Here is a 17929-nt window from a genome sequence, read left to right as displayed (position 1 = left end):
CCCATGGGCCACTCGCCCACTTCGTTTCTCACCTTTCTACGACCCTTAGTCACACACACACACATACACTCACATATATGAATAAGCAACTCGAACTTCATATTGTAGCTGCAGCTGCTCAGTTCCTCAATCTGTCATTGAGTCATGTGACTGGAGCCTCAGGAACTCAACTTTAAATTGAGTTTTCCTTGGAGAACTTTCGAAGCTGTGAGTGAGCTGACTATACAATGTAATAGATAACTTTCCTTCTGGGCATGGCACCCTGTATGAATGGGCTGATTGCTGTTTTGTTATTCATGGAATTGTTTAAAAATTTAGATTGCTAAGAAACTTGCAAATGACATTTGCCCCTATTGTCCTTGTTGTTTTATCAAGTGGCACGCACCTTGTCGAAGAAATCAGATTAAAGATTGAAGAGACTGTCACTTTATCAACGTATTTCAGTTAATTTCATATTATAAATTTCATAATTTAAACCTAATTTAAGTACTTAATATGCTATCTATTAGTTTAATTAATCTTCCTACTTTTTATTTGTGTTTTTCCTTTGAGATTCTTTAATATTTAATTCCATATCAATTACTTAAGGCATTGGATAGTGTAAGTAAGGATTCCTTTCCTCTTCTTCTATGGCACTCACACACTTCAAGTTAATGAAAAAAGCCTCTTAAAATTCCACGTAAAAATGAGAGCAACAAAAGAACAACAAAATTATTTGCAAGCATAATTTAATTAATTAGAAAGAAGCCCCATCCTTGCCTTAGTCCCTCCCTATATCTTATTGTGTATTATGTCAATTAGTTGAGAACCGCAGCTGGGACTTTGTAAATGAAACCTGAAGTAGAGAAATTCATTTAGGACATCTTTTGCGTGCCAGTCACGTCTTCCTCTCTCTTTCTCCACACTTCGCCTACTTTCGGCGTTGGCAACGCGATAAAACTGTAAAGTGAAGCCAATTCATTAATTTACACAGCCAACGAACTGAAGCAACAGGATAACCACACAATTAGATGAATTCTCAAACGAAAAGAATATCCAAACATTGGTCAACTTTATATTTGCTTTGCTGACTGAATCACCTTTGTTTTGCTTTGCTGTCATGGAATTGACATCATCAGAAGAAGTCTCTTTGTAGTTCAGCCAACAGCAAGTGAACAACCTCGTTTGGCCACTGAACCGTGTGAGCAGGGAGAATGAGCGAAAAGAGACGAGAATTCTAGTCGAGCCATCCACTAGATGACACCGAGTGCCACTTATTGAGTGGCAAACACATTCAGCACTCAGCTATCAGGCAGAGAAAAGGAGGGTCTTGCTTTTGTGGTTGTCCAATTGCGGTCGAGTGTCATCGGGCACAGCCCACCATTCAGACGGACAGCTGACTCACACACACACACACAGCTGGCACTAATACACTCACAATGCTATTGGTGTCAATAGAGGAAGATTAGGTGGCAGAACGTGAAGCCTTTTGCAGCCAGTTTGCCACATCATTAAGTTCTTAATTAGCTCAGCCAGCAGCTGCCATTTTTGGAGTGCACTTAGCATGATGGAAAAAGGGGGAAAGGGCGTGAAGAGAAAAGCTGCTTTGCATGCAGTTGAAACAGCAGAAGGGAAATTTCTTAAGCTGCTTTTCCACCCAGCGACTATTGAGTGCAGTCTTAGCCTTTCTTATCTTGTCTCCTTCCATTTGAGTGGCACGGGATCAGGATCAGAACAGGACTCTTAAGCGTCTTTCAAGTGCAAATGACCGTTGCTCTGCTTAATCCGTAAGATGGCCAAGGTTCAATGCATTTTCCATCCATTTGCATTACAGCTTAAGCTGAGGAAGAGCATTAAATGGAATTAAATAAAGTTTTACGACGGCTGATAATACATTCCATTAAAAAACACGTGTAACTTACACTCCCAAATAACTATCGTGTAATGGAATATTGGAACTGTGCCTCCATCATTTGCCACAGCAATTAGCGCAGCCGGCAACAAAATTTGATTATCGCAGTGTTCGCGGATTGTTCGTAATTGGAATGTTTTGAGGTTGCAGCGCGAAATTGCCAACAATCCACATGTCGCATTGTTGATTTATGGCCACAGTAGGCACCCATAGAGACAGACAGATAGGCAGGCCAATGGCAAGTGCGTGCCTCAGGGCGACCACAAATACAACCCATGTGTTCTGCAGTGGTGCATTTGTGGTTTTTGGATGTTGTTTTGCATGGGTCTGTCTGTCACCTGCATTCGATTTAACACCCGCAGAAATATCGCAATAAATGGGGATTAAATGCTCTTTTAAGGGCTTCGCTTCAGCTCCACAATCATACTATAATGGAACATTCAAACTGTCAGCTGACAGTTCGAGAGCCAATTGCGAAGGCCACAATCATTGAAAAAATTGGCTTAAGTGCTTAACTAATGGTAAGCATGGCAATAAGCCGATCCACAAACATCCTCCCTTTCCCATTCCTACTCCAACTTGACCCTGACATAAGTCTCATGCCAGTTGGGTGAACGATTCCCACGAAGAGGTTGCTTGCGTGAGCTGCTAACATTTTTGGAGTGTGCGTCCATTAAACGTTTTCCGTTAAAAGCCCACAGAGCATGGCCCATAAATAGTGGAGACAACAGAGAACAGAACAGGTTGGGAGTAAGTAGTAAACAGGACGCAGTTAATTGGCTTTCAATGCGAGCACAAGAAGAAACTATTTATGAGTAGGAAATGAAATTTGGGAGCAGTCGATTAGTAGATATGGAACTAAACTAATTTTAAAAGGGATTCTCTAGATTCAATATTATATGTAGTACTTTTGTAGTCATAATTAAATTAAATTCATGCAACTGAATTTCGTTTGCATATTTATTGGATTTTTTTGTTGACTTTGTGATAAAATGAATATGAAAAGCAATTAAACAAGCGTTGCACTATTTTTAATGAAATTATGCGAGTGAATAACTAAATAACTGACTGAGCAGCTTTTAACTCATGTCTAACACACTGACACATCAACTCATACATATGCAAAAGCTAACTGCAAATTGCGAATATGATTTTCGCCATTTGCCAGCGACAATAAAAGTTATTCCGTACGTTGCAGTTATGCAAATGCATTTCACACACATGTGCGAAGCGCATTTCCCCCTCACTGGGGAGATATAACCTGAACGGCAAATAAAAGAGGAAGCTGAAAAGCATGCTCCGCAAATTGGAAAACGAAAACTGATGAAAATTAAATAGCAATGTCATTTGCCAATTTGGCGCAAGTTTCAAAGAGAACCCGAAACTTTTCTAGACAAAAGAAAAAGCTAATTTAATAATCGGTCATTTCCAAAAGCAGTTTCCATTAAGCAATGAATAGCTGTTCTTTTCGGTTGTGTTTAGCTCTAATTTATATAAAGTTAATTTGACAGAAATTGAAATTCAGCCAGTCGAATGGCCAAGTACAATATAAAAAGTGTAAACAAAAAAAGAGAAGACAAAAACTTTGTTAACTTTGATTGAAATTCAAAGCTGAGCAACAAAACGGACGACGCTCTGTGGCATTTACTTCCAGGCCATTAAGGCACAATGACACACGCGGCTGTTAAAATGGGATGAGGAAAAGGCGGGAGAGATAAGTTAGGAGTTAGAGAAAGACCTTTGTCTAAACTTTGGGCCTGAATTTGCTTGCCTGCCCTTGGATTGGCTTTTTTGTCGCCTCTGACACTTCTCTGAACCCTTGTCAGCTCATCGAGGGAGGATTGGGGCGGTGTTAGTGATGAGTTGGCCGATAATATTGAATTTGCAGTGTGCTTAATCATGGGACTCAAACAGAGGCCAAAGCCTTACCGACTGCAGAGGACAGCTAGAACGAATTCTTGCCCAAGCCTTCTTATGTGCAGATTATCATTGTCAAAGCTGAAATCATAATAAATCATTTGGCTTGCTCAGCAGACAAGTAAAATTCCTTGTCGTCTGCACGAGTTTTAAAGAAATGAGTACTTGAAATCCTTTGGCAACTTACCAATCCATTTAATGGCATTTCCCTCTTATGGCCTAACAACCTGACACACTTTTCCTTGTAGGAAAGTAAAAGCCTCCTAGTAGGAGGCATTTACCTACGCTGACCCTGAACCTAATAAGCACCCGCAATTAGAATCCGCATGAAATATATAGCCTCGTGCCTGGCATTAATCCAGAATCTCTCCCTCCATCTGCCATCATTTACAAGCAGATTAAGAAATTAATGGCCTACCATTGAATCAGCTTCGTTGTTAAGGAAATTCGGGAAGAGGTTTCTTTGGCTGACTTTTGGTTTCGAGCGCTTTATCATTTTTCATTTTTAATGCGCGCCACGGGCAGTCCAAGAGCCTCCCACATAAACCAGATTAGCCACGCCCAAACAAAGCAAAAGAAGAAAAGGAAATCTAATAGCATTAAAGATTTCCAGATGCTGCGACGAACAAAAGTCGAAGAAAGCATCTAATTGAGTTGCCTTCTTCAGCATGGCTGTGAGATTGTGCAGGAAATGAGGCAAACTCTCATTTTGCCTAGTCATAAGCGTTGACTCGACAGCCCAGTTGTTGACCATAAAGGTAGCCACGAAATTAAATAAGTCCTGCTCCATACACAATGAGGACAAGGCTCCACTGAGGCTGCAACTAACAAGCACATTGACAGTCGTTAAAAGAGGACAATGACAATGGACGTCTGCTGAGTTGACTGTTGCCAGGATGCGAGGGACAGCCACAACCCAACAACATCACCGCACAACGTTTTATATATTTATGAGCCACAGACAGGAATACAACAATACAATACAATGCAGAAAAGGTAACGTCATTTGGTCAAAGAATGAAAGAATGAAGAAAAAGCAATAGCAACAGTAAGAGCGAAAGCGAACGGAGAAAATGAGACAAAGAGAAAGGTGTGGAATGGCTGACTTCCGTTTCCGTCAACACTGCCGTTGAATACTGCTTCCTGCCAAACGGCAGTCAGTCAGCCCGTTAGTCTGCTTTGTGGCTAATTTGCAAATAGAATCGAGAAGGGAGCAACATGCTAAAGAGGGGGACAAGCTTTTGCAATTTAATTACAATTTGTTGCCTTTCCTTCTGCGTGCGAAGGTGAAAACATTGGGAGAACATTCGATCCGTCTAATGGCATCTAAGTGAAATAACCTGTGAGTGGCATTTACCTCAATTATAGCCGAGATGGCAAAATGCCAAGAGGTCAACATACATATATACATTGAGTTCATTGAAGAGGTTTTGCTAGTTTACCACACATCCTCAAGCACGCCTGCATAACATCGCATGGTGAACAAAACCAACTAGACAATATGGTCAGAATCACAAGGCGTATAATTAATGCAAGCAATTGTGGCCAATGTGGCAAAATATCAAGCATACGACCAATATGCCGAGTGATTTGCATGTTTCAAATTGCATTGGGCATTCAATTTGCCAATGAATAATGAATATAAATATATAGTCGGAGCGATGGTGAGCTATGCAGAGAGTTTGCAGGCATTATTGACAGTAAAATTGAAATCAGTTGAGGTATTAAAGTTATGGCAATCGTCATGAAAACATATTCATGAGTGGAATGACTGAGTGACCCCAACTATAAGCTTCCACATGGTCAATGGTTCGCTCAAGGCTTGCAGCGTGTTTGCTTTATACATATTTGATTTTGCCCTTTGCAAATGTTATAGCTACTGCTGTGCCGTTTGTTTTCATAACCCCTGCCCCGCCACCACCACCACCCCTGCCTCACCATAACCTACGCTGGCTTCATGGGTATCACAGTGACATGGATCGTGTTTACTTGTCATATATCATGGCAGGCGTTGCAATTTGATTGGCAAGTTTGAGCAATGCGTGGGCTGTCGCTCTCTTTCTCTCTCTGGCAGTCAGACATTCTCGTTTAATGGAATTGTTTATTGTCCGGATGAAAAGTAATAATCATTTTTCAGTGCCTTTTGCAAAGTTATTCTCATCTTTCAATCCATATTGTGTTGTCTGATGTAATTTAAGACTTTTCGCCATACGATTTTACAACGCTTTAAACCAGTTGCCAGCAAATGGCCTCAAGGCCTGTCCACATTTAAACTGAAATTCTCTGATGATTTCGCGTTCATTCTGATATTGCTTGGTCGCCAGGGGGCTCGTTGCCTGCTCAAATAGCCAAGCAGAAGCGAGAGCCAAGAATCAAGCCGACAGTCGACTGTCAAAGGATGTTGCCTTTGCTCGAATTTGGCATAAAACGTAACCGTTCTCCGGTTTTGTGTGTGCATAAAAAGGGAAGCAGCAAATAACGCAATGGCGACATTTGCCAAAAGGGATTTCCACTTTCTCTCTGGACTACATTGGGCAAGCTTCACTTCTAGACAGCAACAGAAATAGCAATAGCAACAGCGAGAGCGAGAGCGAGAGCGACATCGGCATTGGCATTTTGGGAAAAGGCATGCAAATAATTTCATTTTAAAGCTAAGCTATGCGTAAAATGCAAAATGACTAACGAAAATGTTTTTCAACATAAATCATTATTGATTACCACATGGTTGTTGCAAAGCAGATCTCTCAATTCTCATAAGAGTCTGCTTTGGTCTCTGAACCTCATAAACGATGTGCTCAATGTTATGTAAGCTGCAGAGCTTAAGTAACATTCATTTGTCATAATTTGCACAACAGGATAAGCAACAACGAACTCAAAATAGTTTCGCAACGATTTGATCAATATTTATTTCAGTGCCCATTTTTCGAAGTAGCTGCTTTAAAATTGCTCTTAATAATAAATAAATGCTAAAAGCAACAGCCAGGCAAAGGCATCTGCCCTGGCCATGTCCGGTAATGTAATTTAAAGATACTGAGCGTACACATTAAATGCGTTTGATGGTTGTATAACTGTTGAGCTTTCATTAGCCCGCATGTCTTTTGCCTTTTTCATTGGGTTTTTCTTTTTGTTTTCGGTTCTTTTTTGCACTGTGTGTTCACAGTTATGCATTATACATCTGCACAAATGTTCTTTTTATGACCACCAAATGCGTGTGTAATTATGCCCCGAACCGAGCGCCTTGGGCAACATTCCAACCGGCCACAATGAATGTGACTGGCTGACCAAATGGTTGCGTGTTTACTGGTCCGCATACATGCATCTATGTATGTGTGTGTGTACGTGAATGTGCATGTGTATGTGTGCGTACTTTTATGTTACATGCGGATAGCGTGAGTTTAGTGCCAGAGAATTGCCCCAACAATTATTATGATGGCTGATAAGGGACTCGCTCACATACACAACAACAGCAACACACACATATACACACACGGCAAGTCACGCACACACACTAAAACAGCGAGTCTGAATTTGCTTTGCTACGTGACTGTCGGTAATATTCTTGTGGCAACTTTGCGTATACGCAATGTGTGTATGCGAGGCGGCATGGGGTTAACATAATATGGGGCGTATACGTAATGTGACGTGCTTCAAAACTCAGCCACTACTTAGCGTAGTTGCAATGCGAGCGCCTGACATTTGTGACCGCCTCAGTTGCCTTGGCCTTTTTTATTTTTTTGTGTTCACTGTTTTTGTTTTTGGTTTTCGGGGTGCTGCTGAAGCCGCCGCAGGCTTTGTGTGTGTGTGTGTTTGCTTCACCTTGCTCACATGTGTGTGGCAAAAGGCAACAACTGTGTCTACTTTCATTGTCATTCCATTTATGCGACTGCCGCCTCACTTGGTAATGCTTCGTGCCTTTCAGTCCGCTGTTGCCTTTCTCTCTCTTTGTTTTTTTTTATTGTTTATTACTCTTTTATTATTATCGCAACTGTGCGTTTTTGTTTGCTTTTCACCCAGCCTTTATGCGGGTGCCATTATTTCAGCTCTGGGAGCTGCAAATTAAAGACAAAACACGCTCGCACACACACACACACACATACACGCTGATGAATTGCCAGATAATTAAATATGCCAAATGGACGTGGCTCTGTGGCTGTGGCACAAAAAGTGAACGGGAGCAGGGAGAGCAGGACAGGTTGACAGAATGACAGCAAGACAGCATGACAGCTTAACAGACAGCCCCAAAATGAAGCTTAAATATGCGAATGCGAAATTAGCATTTAGATTTAAACGCCAATTGCTTGCAAATGAGTTGATTTCAATGGAAATTTGCAACACTTTGCAATCATAGCAAAACTCTTTGAAGAAAATTCTACTAAATTATTATTGAGAATAGATCGATATTGAATACTTGAGTTAACAAAGGATTGTTAAGTTAATTGCAAGAGATTATGCATTTATTTAACGATTAGAATACTCGAAAAGCAACTTCATTGAATTTTCATTTTCCTTTTACTAAATTTAAGACGATTTCCTTGCTTACGCATAATTGAGAAATACGAAAACTAAACACATTATTCAAAGCCCTCTTTGATTTATAGTCTTCAACACAAAAGATACTTACTTGTCTCCGTTTTTCTTAATGGCGATTAAATCATATAATTGATGTGCCACGTTTTAATCTTAGCCACTTGACGTCGCTTACTGGTGCGTACAAAGAGCACTTAACGATTCAAATCCGAGTCTCTGCTGCACGAATACGAATACAAAGTTTTGCTGACGATGACACAAAAAAAAACAAACTTGAGGATTTCATGCAAAAAAAGAAATCCAATTCTTTGAGTTGAGCATAACTATAAGTTGTGTGTGTGTGTGAATGTGACTGCGGCAGTTTCTATGCCAGTTGTTTTAAAATTTAATTAAAATATTGCTCATACGCCACGTGGCCGAGAGGCAAAGTAGGTTACATTTATTCTCATACGTTATTCTGGGTTAAAAAAACCTGTAAAAGCGCGACTGCTGCCAGACAAGGCCTTGGGCTGGCCATTTCCTGAGCGGCAATTACAACCAAGCAAGAGCTATAAAAAAAATCCTCAACAAAAGCACGCAAAGCCGTCTGGATGTGTTCCAATGTACTGTGTACACTATATATGCCATGCAATGTGCTCCTTAGTGTGTGTATTTTGTGTGTATGGCTTCATAAAAATAGTTAATTTCACTAAAACAAAAACAATAACGTTACAGTCTGAAACAAAATTGCTTTTACTTTTACTTGGTTCAAACGCCCACTCTAAAGGGGTGGGGGAGGAGGTAGAGTTGAAGTTGGGTGTTGGGTGTTGGGTGTTGGAGGTGGAGGTGGTGGTGGAGGTGTAGGTGGAGGCGGGCGACAAATGTAATAAAGTTTTTTGTGTTGTTCTATTTCTTGACACACGCACACAACTCACTAGCACTAACACACACATAAACACACACATAAACGATACGTGTCGGCATTAGTTGTGCTTGTACTTATGTTATTATGTTATTATATTATTTATTATTCATTCGAATTCACCTTTGCTTTAACCGGCATTCACTTCACTTCGATTTTCGTTAATTTTAGCTATAATTCACATACTTCAACTTTTTGTTGTTTTCGTTTTTATTCCTTGCGTCTTTCACGTAGTTTACGCCGCTCTTACGACTTCTTACGTTCCGTTTTCAACTTTCCGTTCGAGTAACGAAGCGACGCATTTGAAAGCCGCCAATATACTGAATTCAACTAACGGTACTTTTTGCTTGACGCCACGTCTGCGTCGGCAGAGACAGCGGCAGAGACGCAACAGCAGCCACAATTGACAGTTGGGGCGTCTGCGCAAAGAACACACCGTAAAAACGAAAACAAATTTAACACTTCGGTGGTAACTATTTAATAGATAAGTTGTTCAATTTATTTACTGAAATCTCAGGCGATTTTACTGCTTCTATTAAACATCAAATTCAAACTTCAATTGAAAATTCGGAATATTTCGCACGGTTCGGTCTAAAGGTAACAGGTGCACGTCTTCTGTGCGAAATAAATCCTGTTACTCATTTATATTCGTCTCATATACATCTTCTGTTGCAGGGCAAAACAAATTTTTATTTCCGTTACCCCGTTTTATTTGAATCGCACATTTTGAAATAAACCGCCATCTATTGTACGCAATTCGAACTGCGAAATGTGCACAACTCTAAGCTCAGTGCTATGACACTCGGAACTAGCTCACAATCGAACAGCCATGCGCAGTAAGCAGAGCGAAAGAGACAACTATATACACAACACTGTACACAGGGCTACCATTGAAGCTTGGCGGGCCAATTCAAATATTTGAAATGCATTGATTTGATACTTATGGGAATTTTTTATTATTTTAGGAGCAAAATACTTTTTTGGGGCATGCTTAAAATAAGATGTAGAACGATAATATACTTATCTGATAACAAGCAATACGGCTGAGTATAATAGCATATTAAGGGCCTATCACAATATAAAAACTTTGAACCACTTAAACTAATGACTTGTACACAATAAATATAAATTACTAAACAATAACTGACCAAGTCTACTTGTCCAGTGGTGCAATCTTCATGCGCCACGCATTCTTGATCATATCAGCAGCCTTCTCCGCAATCATGATGGTGATTGCATTCGTGTGCCCAGCAGGCACATGTGGCATAATCGAAGCATCAACCACACGCAGATGCTGTATGCCATGGACCCTAAGCTCAGGATCTACCACAGCTGTGGCATCTGTAGATGGCCCCATTTTGCAAGTCCCCGACTGATGCTGCAAACTGGAACCATAAAGGCGCAAACAACAGCGCCAATAATCTTGGCTGGCAAATTTCAAATGATCGCAGCCCGGAAAGGGTCGAGCATGAAAACGTGTGCCAATCTTCTGCATGGACTTGGTGCGTGCCAACCTCAAGATCTGTAAGCAACCAATACTAAAATCTATTTCAAAAATGCAATCAAATCTCTTACCATTTCAATGCCCTCAATCATAGCACGCACATCATCGGGATGCTGCATAAAATTGGGCTCCATGCGTGGCCAGTGGAAGGGATTACGACTACGCAACGAGATGCGGCCAGTGCTCTTGGGTCGCAGCAGCACTGGCACCATGCCAAACGTTTCTTCCTGCTGCAAGTCGCCATACATTTTCTGATAAAACTCATCTGTGATGCCCAGCAAATCGCGCAGCGTGCCAAAGCGATCTCCGCTAAGAGAGCCAGCACCCATGACGAGCTCCATGTCCGCGTAGTCCGAGGCTAAGTAATCGAAAATATGTTGTCAATATGATTGGCTAGTAACTAAATTAATACACAGACTCACCAAAGCTAGAACTGGGCGTCCGCACAAAGGCGAATGCCTCAGCACCGCCAGGAATCGTGTAGGGTCCTTGACCAGCGAATAAGTAGCGTATGATGTCCTGGGGATTGAGCAGACGTGCATCATTCACCGTAGAATCATTGACCATAAATACGAGACCATTTAGTGTAATGTGATCCTGCAAATTGTAGCCAACTTGCAGATCCTGCACCACGGGAATATTATGCTCCGCCAGATGAGCACTTGGTCCAACTCCCGACAACATCAGCAGCTGTGGACTGGCTATAGAACCGGCAGAGAGAATAACCTCCTTGCTGGCTCTCACCACAAAGCGTTGTCGCTGCTTGGTGAACTCAACGCCAATGGCCACTTTGGTGTTGGGATCGATGAGCAGCTTGGTGGCCCAACTCTTCATGGATATGTGCAGATTGCGGCGATGCAACACCGGCTGTATGAATGCCTTGCTAGTGCTGCAACGTCTGCCCTGGCGTATGGTAGCCTGGGCACGTGAAAAGCCCATCAACTGTTCGCCATTGGTGTCGGTTATGTCGTAGCCCATCTCTCGACTGGCCTTGAGGAAAGCCTTCAGCTGACGCGACTTGTAATCCGTGTACTGCACATCCAGTGGCCCATTGCGGCCATGATACGGGGACTTATACAGATCGCTGATGCCAATGCGTTCGGATTTCTTGAAATATGGCAACACCTCGGCATAAGACCAACCCGTGTTGTTCGCAGCTGCCCAGCCATCGTAGTCCTGACGATGACCACGTGTGTAGAGCATAAAATTGATGAGACTTGTGCCACCAACGCCACGTCCCTTGGGCCAATTGCAGACGCCATTACGCAGCCCTTGGCAGGCATTGGGCGTTGCCTCCGCCTTATAGCCCCAATTGTAGCGTGTCGTTTGCGTCAATGCGGCCGTTAGGGGCACATCACTGATGAACGTCTCCTGATCGCCCGCCTCCAGCAACAGCACTCGTGCCGTTTTAATCTCACTCAATCGATTGGCCAGCACACAGCCCGCCGAACCGGCGCCCACAATGATGAAGTCATACTCGGGCAGAAAGTCGTTGGTGTCCGGTATGCGAGTGTTCAACAATGTAGTCTCGAAGTCCCTCACCAGATCCACCAACAGCTGGCTGTGACTGCTCCCGCAGCACATCCAGAATATCAAAATGTACACTAATCGCATCTTTATTAGTTGCTTGTATCTGTATCTGAAAGAAGAATAGATATATTAAGTATACGCAAACGAATGTTAATTTCTGAAACGTTCTGGTTGCATATTAACAATAACTTGCAAATTGCATTGACCTTGGATTTCACTTTTTTTGGTTGTTGCAGTTTAGTTCTGACCAAAACATATTTCACACCCCGTTGGCTATCAAAAGTGATATCATGTTATTGATTTTCTTTTTTAGCTCAAGTTCAACAAGTTTCAGGTTACATCGTCAATCCCGCCAATAAAAATAATAATATATTTGCAAAGGCGAAAAAGAAAGAAAAACAAAAACAAAACATTTGTGCAGACGAAAGATCGTTAACCGGTTCGTGATCAAAACAGAAACATTGAAGAAGTTACCAAAGCAAAATTCGCAAAAAATAATTCGAGCGCAATCGAAGCAAAAATATTTACCCGTTGACGTTGACCCATAAAACGCACGCGGATGTTCATAAAAGGCGCACCAACACAGTCAAAATCAATATAAGAAATATAAACAAAATACATAAAAGCCGATAAAAGGCGCAATATAAACATGAAGCGATTAATTTATACTCTTGCAGTTGTAATTAAAAATTACAAATTCATTGGAATTCATTTAAAATGTAAGTAAATGGAAATTTCATGGTAGTTCAAATTTCATATAAATTAACAGCTCCAATTTCAATTTCTCAAATAAATTGACTAACCTATCGACACAATTGTTGTGCCATAAACTAAATGAAATTGCTCAAAGTGGTGGGTGTGCAGCGTTTCCAAAAAAAAAAAATAAATTGCTTTATATGCAAATTAAATGTTCGAAATTTTTGTTTGGTTTTTGGGGATTTTTAACATTTAAGTCCATTAGAGGCAAAAAAAATTGCACGAACAATAAATAGCAAAACAAAAAGAAAAAAGAAGGTTTTCAATTAACCCCAATACGATGGCAGACAACAAGGCAACTCGTTTCGAGTTACAGATACGACAAGTAACAATATAAAGATACAGATACATCTTCAGCCTTTGTCTGTACTTAAGTTCTTTTACGTGCACAGCCTTCAATATGCTTTCGACACGCACACACATAACCGAGACCGAGTAATAACATACACATCGAAATTGTCTCTGGGCCAGGTTAACTTCTTTTGTCACAACAATTTGCTGAGAAGCACATCAATAACCGGTCAACGGTCTCCCGCACAGAACTGACCTACGTCAAGGGTTTCAAGGGTTATTAGCGACCGAAGGGCAATGTGCTCGTTAATGTTCTTCTCGTCTGGCCTACAGACAAACAACAGTTCGTCATTTGTAGCAAGTGGCTGACATAAAAAAATATAATTTTTAGTAAAATTTGTTATTTATTGTTATTTATAACGAACATTTTTCAATCAGCGATAGCAGCCACTTGCCAGTTGCCCTAATTGAGTTTATGCCACGGCAGACATTTAAGTTTATTAACTGTGTCCAATTAGCAAAGTTTTAATAGCTGGCGCGACGAATGTCTAAAGGGTTTCGAGTTATCAGCGATTGAAAATAAAGTTGAAATTGCTTGGGGCCATGTTATCAGATCTTGCAAGAATTATTATTTAATAAATTGAAGATTCAAATCTGTAGAAAGCTTTTATTTTACTACTATTTTATATTGTTATGCTTAGGCATAATTCACTTTTAAAAGCCACAGTAAAAGGTATCACTTATTTCACAATTGTGCACTGCAATCATCGTCATTTCTCACAGCAAACCAATTAACACATCTTGTTGACTTTTTTGCACACAGTTCTAAAGTCTTTTATTTTTTTTTTTCCTTTGAATAATTACTTTTGCGACGATCACAAATTACGTCAAATGCCACACAAATACACAAGATACATCCCATAAATGTAGAGCAATTTAAATAGGTTTTGGATATTCCAAACACGTTTCTCCGCCTGCAGTTAGAATGCACTTACGTAAGTTACGTGTTGCTCTCCTTCGATAGATCTTTATGTTTCGACTTATATGTGTGAGATACTTTGCAGTTTTTATTCGAAACTCGATTTTGCTACTGCGCATGCGCGCACGTTGCTGTCCACTCGCCAAATGAAACGCGGCTGGCGACGCATGCAACGTTGAAGCCTATGCCGGACAAGTCAAGACAGGTAGCTGCCGGTTAAGTCGGTCAGCTTTTGGCGCTACGTTTGGGACAACACGCAGCCCGAAGCAGCTCGGACCTTGGTCCAGAGATACGAAACAGATAAACAGTTGAGCAGGCTTTGGCGCGAAGCGCGATTGTCTCATTTCAAGTTCATCATCTGAACTTGCAAATTTCATGCGAGTTTATTTACATTTTTTTGTGTAAAACTATTTTCGGCATCTTGATTTTGCCCCGATTCGCCAGGCGGTAAAGTGTGCTGGGTTTAGTCACAATCGAACATTTTTGCATACATATTTTCGTTGGAAATTTAATTAGCACCCGTTTTATGTCCACCATAATGTTGCTCATATGTCAAGCATGTGTTAATCCAAAATTTAGTGCTGTTCGATTAACAAATAGATGCGAACAAATAAAACTATGATCTCTGGTTGCTTCCGCCATGCATTGTATGATTATTTATTTATCTTGTTGTCGATGATTGTTCAAGTTCAATGTCATGCAACGCTGCGCTTTACATCAATCTCAAAGATACTTTGTGTCACTGCGTATCTTTTATCTGATTGCTTGTATCTAGGCGCTTAATGATGACTTCATGTTACAACGATTACAAATTTTGTAGCTCTAACGTTATAATTTGCATACGAACCACATTAAGGCCCAATTCATAAATGGCCACATAGAGAGCTATAAAACAACAGCAACAACAACAACAGCAACATCAGCAGCAGCAGTAAAGATACTCTTCATTTGATTTCGAATTTTAAGCTGTTTTTTGTTGCCACTTTCATAATCACCATTTTGGCGCATTCGACCTTCAGTACCGGCGCCGCAACATTTTGTTAAATTTTATTTTCGATCTCTGCTTTTTTTTTGTCGCTCGTTTTCCTATGGGATTTATTGCTAAAAATCCAAACAAATTGCATTTTGCCTCCACTGCTGGCTGCTCTGCCTTTGTTTAGACTTCCATAACTGGTATTTGCACAGATTTTATGCATATTCATTTCGCATGACTTGGCAACTGTCAAATTGGCTGATGTTTGGATTTGAAACGAGTGCACATACTCGTTTTCAAGCTCACAACTTGAGTGATCATAGTTCATAGTCCTAATTGATAAAAGTTCCAAAAGAGCTGAGACAAAACGTTGCTAATTTCATTTCAAAAGCGCTAAACAATTAAAAACGAATATTTCTGATCACCGATCATTCGATAATGTCTGAAAAAAAGTGATAGTCTACTCAATAATATACTCATAACAGGCGATGATTAAGCATTTTGCGATTTGACACTTGTGAACACGAGACAAAAATAGCAACGGAATATAAATTTCAAAAATAAATATAATAAAAGAAGGGGCGGCGTTTCACAAAAACTAAATTAAAATAAATGATAAATGACAAACTAAAGCACCATTTTATCTGATAAAAAAGACTAATTTTATTTAATTTAAATAAAGTTCAAAACAAATGTAGTAAAACTTGTAAGACCACCAGGAAAAAATGACTTTGACTAGTTTATTCAAGAAAACTAGGAAACGTTTGAAATGAATGACTCAAACGATGGCAATGTCAAGTTGATTTGAGAGTATGAGAATTTTAAGATTTATTTAAATAAACAATGAATTTCAATTCAATTTCCCTATTTACAAAGAGGCTGAAGACTGCGGTCTGGGTCTAAAGTTCTCAATTGCTTTCAGTCAAGTGACATCATTATACTCATGCTGAATAAGGTTTTAGCATGGAATAAATACAAGCATTCATAGTTCGAAAATCGCTAGAATAACCTCCAAAGTTCTCCTCATTATGTTAAATATTTACATGCATTTTGCACATGTTAATTGGCAAACCAAACTATGCATCCAACATGGACTAACAAATGCAATCACAGATATTGGATACAAGTACACACACAATTTGTATGAGTCCTCAACAGTTCAATAAACATACAACAAATATGTGTGCAATCGTGCTACAATTGCCATTGAAATGCATGGTCTGTGATTGTGTTTGCTCGAAAAAAAATGTTATTTATAGTCAAGTTTGAGTCGTAAAAAAGTGTACCACAATAAGTGAGAAAATAAATAAAAATTAATTACTATACTCTAATCGGACAACCAAATAAGTAGCCATCCAACGACCTTGCCAAGGCCGAGCAAAGAGTTCGGACTAATCGTTTAGATGTTAACAATTTACCACTGGTCACCGCCGCAACTACGTCACGTCAAGTAGCTGAACAACATTCGCACGCAGCAATCTGATTCCATTAAAATTATAAACACAGAAAAACAGTCACAATCCCATCAACAATATCAGCAACAACAACTATAACAAATAAATTATCGAACTCCAACTCTATGAGCATGAGCACAAAGCAAGTTCAACTTCAACTCCTATTCAAAAAGGTGGCAGCAATTCTCTCTGCTATTGTTCGACATTTACGCCCACTCAGTGTCAAGTGGGCAAAGTCCGACTGCGAGTCTGAGGCGGGTTTGGGATTGAGTCTGGGCACTATAATTTGTCTGATGCTCGTAAATCACGTGTCTAACACCAAATACCGTTAAAAAATGAAGACGTGAGCAGCGCACACAAACAAAAAACGTAAACAGCTCGGTAATAAAAATCAGAAAATGCCTTAAAACTAATAACAATAACAATAACAGTTGCCGCAACATAATCAACAATAGCATGTCAAACTGATGAACTTTGAAATACCTTTTAGTCCACTTACTGATTTGTTGGTCTCATTAAAATCATAAAATTATATGAAATATATTCTGCAATAATATTTAATAAATTCAAAAGAACCTAAGCTTTAAACGATAATACGTATCGATGTTTTATGCATACAAAACAAAGGTTAATGACAAGCTGTTTGGTCAAATTATAAAAGCCATGCGCAGCTTATGACAGCAGACAAAAGTAAATAAGAGGCGATGACAGAAGACGCACACAAGTAATCAAAAAAACCAAAGACCGCTGAATAATACTCGAAAGGCTTTTGCTCATGAGTAGACAGATGGGAGGGGAACGATTTAATTGAATGAACTTGAAACAATTCATGTGTAATTTCACATTAACTGACAATAGGTTTGCAAATTATTTGGATGCATTCCAAAAATCAGCAAACGCTGAGAATATTTTGTATTTGATTGTCGACTTTCGTGCTTCTCCTAGTATCTTAAAAGTTGCGTTTTGTGATTCGTTGAAGTTTCTTGGAACACTGAGGCAATCATAAATTCCCAAGCTTAGGTTGACGGCGACTCAACGTCATGTTTGGCGTCGGTCTTTGAGCGCTTTGATTGGTGTTATTGACACGACCAATAATTGTAGGCCATACCATTTATTACTTATTGTGTGTACTTATCTTGTTGTTCTTCTGAAATCTGTTGAAATTCACATTAATTGATTGAAGAGCAATATGTCAGCAACAAAAAA

The 17929-nt window shown here is 40.0% G+C and overlaps 2 protein-coding genes across 2 annotated transcripts in view; both read right to left on the bottom strand.

Moving 5' to 3' along the window:
• The window catches only part of LOC133836362 (uncharacterized), an 82623-nt gene extending 73136 nt beyond the window's left edge, over positions 1-9487 (bottom strand). The window contains exon 1 of the mRNA XM_062266811.1: positions 9360-9487. The gene's annotated coding sequence lies outside the window, so the exon portion shown is untranslated. The remainder of the gene's footprint in view (positions 1-9359) is intronic.
• A 797-nt stretch (positions 9488-10284) lies between these two features.
• Positions 10285-14459, bottom strand: LOC133836359 (glucose dehydrogenase [FAD, quinone]). Its single transcript, XM_062266807.1, has 4 exons — positions 14313-14459; positions 11163-12379; positions 10812-11098; positions 10285-10758 (listed from the first exon to the last, which is right to left on the bottom strand). Exons 2-4 carry the CDS (start codon positions 12352-12354, stop codon positions 10390-10392), a joined length of 1848 nt encoding a protein of 615 aa, XP_062122791.1. The 5' UTR covers positions 12355-12379; positions 14313-14459; the 3' UTR covers positions 10285-10389.
• Positions 14460-17929: the final 3470 nt, after the last annotated feature.

The sequence above is a fragment of the Drosophila sulfurigaster genome, chromosome 2R (assembly GCF_023558435.1).
Source record: "Drosophila sulfurigaster albostrigata strain 15112-1811.04 chromosome 2R, ASM2355843v2, whole genome shotgun sequence".
Classification (NCBI taxonomy): Eukaryota; Metazoa; Arthropoda; class Insecta; order Diptera; family Drosophilidae; genus Drosophila; species Drosophila sulfurigaster.
Note: the sequence above shows the minus strand (reverse complement) of the source record. Positions and strands in the feature narration are given on the sequence as shown.

Coding starts and splice junctions, on each gene's coding strand:
- LOC133836359 (XM_062266807.1), bottom strand. CDS start 12,354: ATGCGATTAGTGTACATTTTGATATTCTGGATGTGCTGCGGGAGCAGT. Junction 11,099..11,162: donor GACGCCCAGTTCTAGCTTTG/GTGAGTCTGTGT, acceptor TCGATTACTTAG/CCTCGGACTACGCGGACATG. Junction 10,759..10,811: donor TGATTGAGGGCATTGAAATG/GTAAGAGATTTG, acceptor GGTTGCTTACAG/ATCTTGAGGTTGGCACGCAC.